General features: G+C 37.3%; 1 protein-coding gene across 1 annotated transcript; it reads left to right on the forward strand.

Moving 5' to 3' along the window:
• Window positions 1-18: 18 nt before the first annotated feature.
• LOC110045558 (uncharacterized) lies at window positions 19-8,945 on the forward strand. The gene is made up of 2 exons (XM_020751162.2): window positions 19-539; window positions 5,958-8,945. Exons 1-2 carry the CDS (start codon window positions 78-80, stop codon window positions 7,515-7,517), a joined length of 2,022 nt encoding a protein of 673 aa, XP_020606821.2. The 5' UTR covers window positions 19-77; the 3' UTR covers window positions 7,518-8,945.
• Window positions 8,946-10,964: the final 2,019 nt, after the last annotated feature.

Raw genomic sequence — 10,964 nt, forward strand, 5'->3', positions numbered from 1 at the left:
ATTAGGTAACACGGTCAAGCCCCTAGAGGAAAATGCACCTGTAAATTTAGCGCCAAAAATGGTCGCATGTGCATTGTATGCAGACGCCATGTTTGCAGTTCTGGCTGATAGAAATGGAAAATGGGGAAAATAAAACAACCGTTGACGTTATAGTTATAAGTGATGATGAAGATCCTGAAGACAAGCATCCTTTAGACCTCTACCGAGTTGAGGACAATAGTTTAAAGAACCCTGTGATTGTCATTGAAGAGGATGACACTGTGAACGAAGAAACGCCGGCGGTTGAAGTTTCCGATGCTAGCAAACCCGATAAAAAATCTCAAGCTTCGAGCTCAGTCAGATGTGTATATAGTCCGTCGGGCAAGTATAAAGTCTCGAAAGATGGTATTAAGAAACTGAAGGCTATGGTTAAATTAAGAAAGTTGGACTTGAAGCACCGCACGAGACTGTTCAACATCAAAACTGAAGATAATGGAGCTTGTATTGACAAGAGATCTTCAGCTTGTAGTGCATCAGAAGCCAGGGATTTGAAGTTACAGGTGATTAATTTAATTTAACTGTAGGCGTTGTTGCATGGACACTAGAGTAAATCATGGTTTTATCAGTACACTCTATCTGACATTTTTGGTACCGTGTATTTGCATGTGTCATGCAATCCAGGGTCGACCTTAGAGTAATGGGTTATTCCAGAAAATATCCATACCATACCACGGGCGGCATCTTAGAATTCCGAGGGAGAGGGGGGTTTCTTGGACTGGAATTCGGAAGGCATTGCAGGGGTAATACAGTTTGGAATTCGAAACACATGGGGGTTTCAGCTCTGAATTTCCAGAGGTGGAAGACAGCGAAAGCTCAAAAGCTTCCCTTGTAATCGCTGATCTGATAATTTTTCCAGCTTGTAGCATGAACTGACTGCAGAAGCAGGATAAAGATCGATCAGGCAGGTGTTAACGTTCATGCGGTGAAGTGAGCAGATGGGTTGTGCAGCAAGCTCCACATTGAAGAGGCCTTAAAGTTGATGAATTAGTTGATAGATACAAGTCTGTGTTTCTTTCCAATCTAAAATTGTTGAGTGACGATCTTGTTGCGTGCGAAAAACTCCCATCAGTCTCTCGTTTCCAAAAGGAATGCCTGACATATTTGTAGGCTGCGTTACGTTAAGTGGTCAGCAGTTGCTCAATGAACGAAATTTTTAATATAGTGGGTGACGGCCTGCACATCATGAACTTTACATTTGCATTCCACTGGTATCAATATGATCTACCCTCCTGAATATATGAAGCTAATGAACTGAAAACAAAAAGTTTATTTGGTGGTAAGCAACTTAAAGGTAAAACTTAGAAGGGAAAGGCAGGGTGTACTTTATTAAATGTTTATAACAAATTTGAGTTGCTTGTTTGCTTGACTGAAAATTGTGAGCAGAATTTTCTTCGAGGAGGGAAAAGGTGCAAGTTTCCCGTCCATCAGACGTTTTAGCAGTCAAACAGGAATTCCAAAGGGTCTGAGAAAAAATCAGAAATCCCAGAGGGAAGGAGGGTTTAATGACTCGAAGGGTATGGGGGGTTTACAGGGGATTCATTAAGATTTCTGACAGGAGGGCATACGGATTTAGCAGCTGGGCACATAAATGGGAAGGGCTGATGGCCCTTCCCCTCCTATGGGTCCGGACATGCTCCCATGGCAAATTTTAAAAATTTTACAGCTGTAGAGTTCTGTTTTTCTGCCTTTTGAAGCATAACATTAACCCAACATCCTTCAGTGGCCAAAAAGCGATCATTCTTTAGATTTGAATCATAATTCAATGTCATTAATCAAGCATTAAAACGAAAAAAAAATTAACCTTGCCTCGCCCCCAGCTTTCGCGTGTCCTTGTTTTTTTTTTCCGCTCCATTCTCGACAGACTAAAAGAAAAATACGGTTTGCTCGTAGTATATCTAAAACTCAACTTTTCGAACAATAAATTAGCAACTGACTGCACAAGCAGCAGCATGTCTGTGTCTGTGAATAATATTATAAGCTTATATTTCCGTGCAAACTGGTTTCTTGTTTACATAAAACTGAAACTTGAAACTCATGCAACAGGGAAGAAATTGGTCACGTGCTAGGCAACCAGTTAAAAAGTTGAACCGATTGTTCAATCCTTTCTTCAAATTTTGTGTAAAATTGAAAAGGTTTATTTATATAAAATAATTTGAAATGATTCGGACCTTTGCTATAAATTCGCCTTGAACAAGAGAGTTCGATTTTTACACGTGTTAAACATTGTTGTTTACAAATCACCTGTACTACGATAATAAGCTTATAATTAATCGGGTCTTTGAAAATATTTCACTCTTCACTGAACATGAATAACAATTGTTCTTTGCCTTCTTTTTTTGAACAAAAAATCTAGAACATTTTGTCTAAACAAAATATTTTGAAATGTTTCGATTCTATACATGAAATCGCCTTGAACAAGAGAGTTCGATATTTGCATGTGTTAAACAGTGCTTAATCATATTTAAAAATCTTGACACTACGATATTAAACTTAACTGGGTGTTGAAAAGATTTCAATCTTCACTGAGCATGAAGTTAGCCATTCAACATTCCGAAAAGAAATGGTTAAATCACTACTTACCTCTTGACTTTTTCTCAGGTGGAGGTTGAACAGGAAAATATTGCGCGATTGTTCTTTTGCTGGTAGCCATCGTAATTCTGGGAGATTTCAAGATGGGTTTTCATGTAGACCGTCAATCAATTTTCCTTTTGCAATGAATCATGGGCGATACATGAGCAGTGTCAAGGAAGGAATAAGACAAGGAGATTTTCTTTTTTTCAAATGAATTTCAGTTTTATTTTTGGGAAGGCACATGCAGAAATCAAAGAAAAGCAACTTGCATTCAAGTTTTGTTAACAAAAGCTGCATTGAAAGCCCAGAGTTGAACAGCCGGGCAAAGTTGTGCTCACAGACAGTCAATTTGCCCGGTGCCTGGCCCTTAATGAATCCACTGAGTTTAAAATGTTCATGCCATCCATGGTAGGGTATGGATATTTTCTGGAATCACCCAATGTTCAGATGGAGATGGCTGCAGATTTTAAACAATCTTGGATGAAGTTTTTTGTGACATCTAGAATAATCAAAGGAGAAATAAGTGTTATTATAATTATCAGTCAAGGCTGAGGCTGATAACAATCAGCCAGACCTTGATGATATCTTACAGGGGGATTGGTGGGGGGACTTCTATGTGAAAAGGTTGGGGATGCTAATCGTCTCATTCAGGGGTAAACAAAAAGTGGATTTTGGTCTCACTTCAGGTGTTCAGGACAAAATGCCACTATTGTTAGCTGTCAAGCTATCTTTTAGGGTTGCAGGTGAAGAAAAAAAAAATGTTTGTTTTAAAGTAGAATCTTCTAGGGGCCAAATAAAATCCAGATGGGCCTCCTTTAGGGGGTGTGATTCCTATTTTTCCAGTGAGCATCTCCCACCTTTTTACATGGGAGTTCCCTGCCCTTGGGGATGATATATTCTGGATAAATGAAGAAATGAATTAAATAGTTACTTTATTATACATTGCTGCAAAGAACTTATAGATCATAACTTACATTGAGCAGAAAGTGGAACCAAGTTATTCTGAACACTAAATGAATTGTTTTCAACTGTTGCTAAAATGTCTAATCTTTCTGTCACTTTTTTTTGATTATGTCGTCAGATATTTTTGTTTACTTTTGACTGTTTCTGTATTAAGTTGCACAGTTAATATTGCTGTACCTAAACACCTGGAAGAATATATTACATACATCCTATAATAGAAACCCAGAGAGTTCTTTGTTGCAAGAAATTGGCTATTGATCAATTGAGCAACTGGAAAAAAATTCTTCTGCATTATCTTGAACCCATTGGGGGTAAATTTATCTTATGTTGCAATTTTGATTTGAAGAAATTGCCTGTAAAGCTTCCAGCATTTTATGAACAATACTTAAAAAGTTTTGCAAAATTCTCCATAGCAAATCACATAAGTTTACAAGGTCAAAATAGACAAGATCTTTTAAAGGCTATCATGCGGAACAATAAAAATATTTATATCAGAGGCAAATCTGTGTATTCTAGAAATCTTGCAGAAAAAGGAATTCCCAGAATGGGGGATCTAATCTCCAATAACAATGAATTTATTGTCAAAAGTAATTACAAGTTGAGAGAACTAAACATCTCGCCGTTAGATACATTAAGACTTATGTCTGTAATCGATGCCTTACCAGCTGAATGGCGTGAATCATTAACCATGTCTGCTTCTATAGTTGATGAGCTTTTCAGTTGACATAATGAAATTGAGTTAAGTTTTAATGGGAAAAATGTTTTAATAGAAACAGTGGTTTCAAAGACTGTCTATAAGGAACTTTGAAATAGAGGCATCAATCCACCAACTGTCCAACTGAATTTTAATGTCCTTTTTGTCAATGACATTCTAGAATGGAAAGAGATTTACAGGTTGCCATTTAGCACTTCCTTGGACACAAAATTGTGGGAATTTCAGTATGAATTACTTAACAGGTGTCTTGTAACAAATTCTTTTCTAAGCAAAATTACAGGTATTTTACCATCTCTGATGTGTTCCTTTTGTGGTGAAATGAGCGAAATCCTTGGAGCACTTTTATTTCTTGTCACTATTTTAAGAATTTCTGGGCTGAGGTTATAAAATGGCTTGATAATCAAGGAGTTGAGATAGAACACATTTCTGTCAAAGATATACTGTTTGGCATTCTAAGGTGTGAGGACGAGTTTGTTAATCATACTTTAATAATTGAAGGCTTTCGTGCAAAAAGGGCGTATATGGCATTTTAGGCCGATTTTTATTTTTTGCGGGATCAAGCTAATTTTTGGCAGACTGACTTGTTTTGACATGAAAGGTATCGTTGCGTAATTGTTTTTGTTGATTTGCACTTCGTTTTCGAGAAATAACGTATGCAAAAAACTCAGTTTTCTGAGTGGCATCTTTTGGAGCGAATCCTTCGAAGGTGGATTTTGACTTGGCGCAAACTTAAACGGTTACTTTTAGCAGCTTTGACGGCACATTTTTTTTATTTAAATAGATGTTTTGATTTTTGAAAGAAGTAGAGATATAGACCGGAAAAAAAATTGACCGACCTCTTATCGAACCAGTGTCACAACAAAACAAACTCGAATCCAGCCCGTTCAGTGCCTTATTCGCTTGCGCCAACAAAGCAACAGTAAGAGAATTGCATAATTATGTGAATAATAAAACTAGTGGCAAATACCACGCTTCGGTGACTTCATTGTTTAGTAAAACAAAAGGTTTCTTGTGTTTTCTGCTCAACAAAAGATCTCCAAAAGATACCCTTGGAAAACTGAGTTTTTTATTTAGTATACGTTATTTCTCAAAAACGAAGCGTAAATCAACAAAGGCAATTACGCAACAATGCTTTTCATGTCAAAGCAAGTCAGTCTGCCAAAAATTAGCTTGATCCTGCAAAAAATAACAATCGGCCCAAATGCTATATACGCCATTTTTGCACAAAAGCCTTCAATTGATAAGCAGTATAATTTATATTCTTGTAGATGGAACAAATTTCTTCCTTCAATTAAAGTATTTAATTCCAAAATTAAAATAATTCACCAGCTTGAGACAATGATCGCAAAATCAAATAATAAATTAAAAGCTCACAATATGAAAAGGGGCAAGTACAAAAACAAATAGATTGATATAGAATCTCGTGTTGTTGCTGCGCTGAACTAGTATTATATCTAAAAGTAGAAGAGAGTTAAGAGGAACTGAGGTGTGTGTGCATGTCTGTTTAGTTATAAATTATGGATGTTTATAAAAAAATGTAAGTGACCTCAAATCAAGAAAAAATAATAAAATACAAAAAAGAAGAAAAAGAATGATACAAATAATAATTATATTGTTGGAAATGTAATTAACACATTGTAAACACTGATATTGATATTGCTGTTTTTAGGTGAAGACAGAAAGAGATGATGAGTCCAAAAGTGGACAATCCCGGACACCAGAAATGGGGATTTTTGAGCTAGTAGAAAAAAAGTTCAATCATGAAAAACCAAACATAAAATCAGAGTTAAACAACATGGCGTTGTCTGATTCAAATTGTATAAAGAACCATCGTCACGAATGTAATTCCAGCAACAAACTGTCCAAAAAAATGCCTCCATCATCGCCTTCTTTAAAACAGAGTACACTAAGTGCAGAGAGTTTCTCACCAAAGAAGAGGCCTATGTTGCATTCATACCCAAAACAGGAACAGTCTTTACATTATACCACACCTCTATCCTGTAGAGTTCCTTTGAGAAAATCAGAACTTGATGGAAGAAGCAAGGAGGAAGGCCTTATCAAACGCTTCACTGAAAACCAAATGAATACCATTCAATCTCTAAAGGAGGAGAATTTCCATGAGTCCGTCTTGGCTACTGTTGCTAGTTTTATGCACCATCACCGTAAGCCTCCACCTGATCTTTTGTTTTATCTGCTCAATAATATTCTGCTATCAAAGCAAAGTAAATGTGGTACAGAGTGTATACGAATTCTAAGGCAAATTCAAGTCTTACATCCTGTTGTAGCAATGGAGATGATACGCCAGAAAATCACATGGGAATTTGTTTCGATGGTGGTGAAGCTATCAGGATGTGGACAGGTTCACAAAGCCTACTCTTGCCTTGAGGTAAATGCATCAATGGCTTTGTCTTTCCTTGTCAGTGTAATGGAGGAGGAAGTTAAGATAAAGAAGTTCAGCCTTGTGAAGACGAGTGCAAACAGGCTTCTGTCTGCAAGCAATCAATCAAGTCACATTCATGATGTGCTCAACTGGATTGGACAGTCATTAGCGCATCACAAAGGAGAGCGATTAGATCAAAACTGTGGGCAGAATTTTTGCCCTCTGTATTTGCTACAGAGAATTCTTACGTTGTCACTTTTGGTCAGTGACCGACTGGAGGATAGTGCAACTAGAATAGCAGATGATTTGGTTGTGGTTTATGTGGAGCAGCAGTCCATTACACACAAGACTCTACTCCTGCAGTCTGTCCAGTCCCATCTTCTGAAGACAAAGTTAATTGAAGTCATTGTAACTAACTGTTGTCCACTTGATGGTGATCAGTTGAAAGTTGAGGGCATTTCTAGAGTAGGGTTGAGACATATTGTCTTTACCGACTTCAGGCGTTCCCCACCAGCAAATTCATCCTCAATTCATGGCCTCGACAATGACCTGTCTGGTAACACTGTTGCTAACACCACCAACTGTGAAGAGTTTGTTATGCTGCTAGCATATTGGCTGCAAAGCTTTGTCTTTTGTCGCAAGAGGTCTCTTATGAAAACCACTTCATCTGATTTGCTGCAAAACTTGTCAATAGATGACATAGACGTTTTGAATGAGATTGATGACGAAGTTCTGATGCTGAGGGTACGCCTAGAGTCCTTATGCAACCCTTTGCCTCTGTCCTCAAGAAGCTACCAGTTGTTGGAATTAATTTCATCACTAAAAAGCTTTGCTCTAATGCTGCCGTAGTTGACAGCCGAAGTGAAGCCTTATCTTTTTAACAGCTCTAGCTTGCTGATTTGTTCTGCGAAGATTTATGTGCAGTGTTGCCTAGTAAGCATATTATAAGTTGAAAGGAGTAAAGTTTAAATGTATGAGCCTTGTGTTTCTGTTGGAAGATTAAAAAATATGACAGCATTTCAGGCTACCTGCATTTAAGTTAGAGTAAAAAGATTGAAGTCTGGTATTATTATATCAAGTATTATTAATAATTGTAATAGAATAGATTGCTTATGTATTAGATGTATTAGATTACCTCCAGGTGGGGAGGACTACCACATGTCATTGACAGGGTTGCTTACAAGTTGTGTCTTTTAGTCACCTAAAATGAGCACTGTTTGAGCTGGCAAACATATGACAATTGATCAGTAGTTGTTGTGTTGGTAATGGTACTTCATGAAGCAGAATGACAGATGTTATCCAGGGATTTACGTAGAAAGTGTCAAATTTAGTATTGAACATTTAATTTGTTATTCGGAGGCAAGGATTTATTCTGGACACATGCACAAGTTATCTCCCCACATCTGATTGGTTCATAAACAATGGAATTGAGTCATGCTTGGGAGCCAGTACATACAATGGTAATGCTAATGAGAAGTACCACCTCTATTGCAGCATTTTCATGGCTGACCATAAACTTTTCAAAGATAAATTTCATGCAAAAATCACAAGCTCGCTTTTAATGTTTCACAAACACTGGAATTAAATGGGCTAATGTTACAGCTTGCCCATTCTCTGAGCCATGAAACCATCCCTTTAAAATTTGTGCTCAACTAAGCCAATTTTATGTGGGAGTCCACTTTACATGTATTGTTGGCCTATTACTGTAGTTTCAGTTATTTGGCTGGTACAGACCCAAGTGGCACTGCAAATCATCTTGGCAAGCAATAGTAATTGAAAGTGCTCTGTGAGCAAAAATAATTTGGTTAATTTTTCAAGTACAGGCATCCTTCAGCAATCTCCGAGAATACTGAGTGAATATTGGGTACTAGATAAGAAGAAACCTTGTACTGAAGGCCAAAATTTATTCTTCTAGCTATTGAAAAGAACAGTCGTGCAGGGAAATAAATTATGTGGATTATGTAGAAAATTATGTAAAGTATAATAACATGTATCTATTCATTGTTACAGTTACAGTTACTATTGATATCTTCTGTTTGTTACACCTAGAGCAAGGTTATAATTTCATAAACAGAGACAACTGCTAAGCTTGTAATCCTGTTTTGTTAGGTGCATCATAGAACAGGTGGTTTTTGGCACTGATATTGAAAGAAAAAGAATTACTAAGGAATACTTCATTTGAACAAATGCATTTATGTAAAAATGAGACTATTTGGAATTTTATTTAAGAGATGCTGTACATAACAGTTTTTGGAAAATACAATTTAAAGGAAAAGATGCAGCTGTAGTTCCTCTTTGTTTTTAATTTAATAAGTGGTCAGAAGCTAGGAGTATAAGTACTTCCTCTAACATGACTATCTGGGCAAAGGTAGATCTGAACAGAACTGTTGTTGACTGATGTTTCAACAATCTAAAGGGAACTCATCTTCAGAGTCAAATGAAAAGTGTTTTCAGGTGTTATTTTTGTGTCATGAATAAGTTGTTTCACTTTGTACGACAACAACACAACAACACAAAACAATGCTTTATTTATTCTAGACTCTTAATACACATTTGTAAAGAAAATGTTCGGTTATTGACTTCTGTCAAGTGGCTTTTGTTCTAAGTTGGTGTACCAGCTTTCCAAAGTCAGTCGCTGAAAATAGTTTGTATACCATGTTAAGTATTGAGCACAGTCTCAGTAAATTCTGTGGTTTGTAAGCTGATGATGTTCAGAATGTGATTGTTAACTTCACAATTTCTTGTTGCTTGTTTGTGTTCAGTTAGTCTCACGCTACTTAAGAGTTCTGCCAGTCTTGCTGATTTACAAAGCCAGGCAGTCTTAACATTTGATCTTTTAAACTGCTCGTGGCTGTTGTTGGGTTCATGCCTGTCTTAAACTTTGGTCAGTTAGTGTTGTAATGTAGTTATAGGTCTGTGGGCTGTATGTGTGTTGTAGGGCTTTGACTCTAACTAGTCTTACAGCCAAATCAGTTTCAACTGACCTCACTTTTAACACCAACTGACAAAGTTAACTCTTTTTCACTATACTCTAAAGAGGATTTCTGCTCAGGCTTTCCAAGCATTAGTCGAAAACTGATCTTTTCACAACTGTGCTCACCCAGATGATCACACTAGACAAAGTATATTCTTGACTGTTAAAATATCTACTAACCAGCTTTTGAGTTCGTGGCAACAGAAATATATTTAGAAAATATAAGACACCTTTTCTCCATGAAATTATACATGGTATAGAAGCCATATTATTATATGGCTAGCTCCATGAGCTGGCAAGATGAAGCAAATCCTGCGCTGTGATTGGCTACTTGAGCGGGCAAGATGGAGCCATCTTGCCCGCTTGGGACTACCCGCCTTGTCCTTTGAGAAAAGTTTCCCTGAAAGCCATATAACAAATTCTTTATTGACCAAGCTTCTTCGGTCAAGATGGCTGGATATTGGACTCGTTCTTTTTTTGCGAGTTTATGGACCTTGACTCCATCTTGGTCCATAAACTCGCAAAAAAAGAACTTGGCCAATATCCAGCCATCTTGACCTCACAATTGGTCAATAACCCATATAGCTGAACCTGTGAGCAAGCAGTCTAAGCAGTTCCACCAGATCTTTCAGGAAAGTTTTCTTACTGGCCACCCATATAGCCTGACTGCTACTTTTGTTTGACTACATAATGGTCAAGACCAAGATGTTTAATTTAATTGGACATCTCATATTATTCTCATACAAACTATCATGCTACTAGATGGATGAGATTTAGAGTACCCCTGGGTACTTGGTTTAAGATATCTTTTCAGTAGGCTGTCAATAGTTTTCAGCCCTTTCCATCACTTATACAATGATTCAATACTACCACTCTCTGTGATATGGTCCCCATAATGTTATCGCACAAATGCCCAATCATTAAAAAAAAGTTGTGGTGGTCCTTTTTACTGCAGAGTGCTGAAGTATGCTAAACCTCTAACCCTCTCCTTGTGGTGCTATTCTCTTTAGAACAATGGCATTTGGTCTAAATGTAAGTGCAGATTAGTTAGCATTAATGCTGACTACATATTGGGTGGAAGATACCTTTTATACAGGATCACACACAAACACCGAGTGCTTTTCCTTTTGGTATAACACAACATGTAAGACACAAGCACTCTGGCATCTTTAGCATGTTACACTTCATTATCGTCTCCAGAGCCATGTGGGTTTATGTGTCGTAGGATACCACTCTTATTGTGTTGTTCCAGAAAATATCCATACCCCTCCCATGGAAGGTTTTTAAGCTTGAATCCCCCACCCCCTTGGAAATTCAGATTT

The sequence above is a fragment of the Orbicella faveolata genome, unplaced genomic scaffold (assembly GCF_042242905.1).
Source record: "Orbicella faveolata isolate gen_17 unplaced genomic scaffold, um_ofav_v1 contig_1, whole genome shotgun sequence".
Taxonomy (NCBI): Eukaryota; Metazoa; Cnidaria; class Anthozoa; order Scleractinia; family Merulinidae; genus Orbicella; species Orbicella faveolata.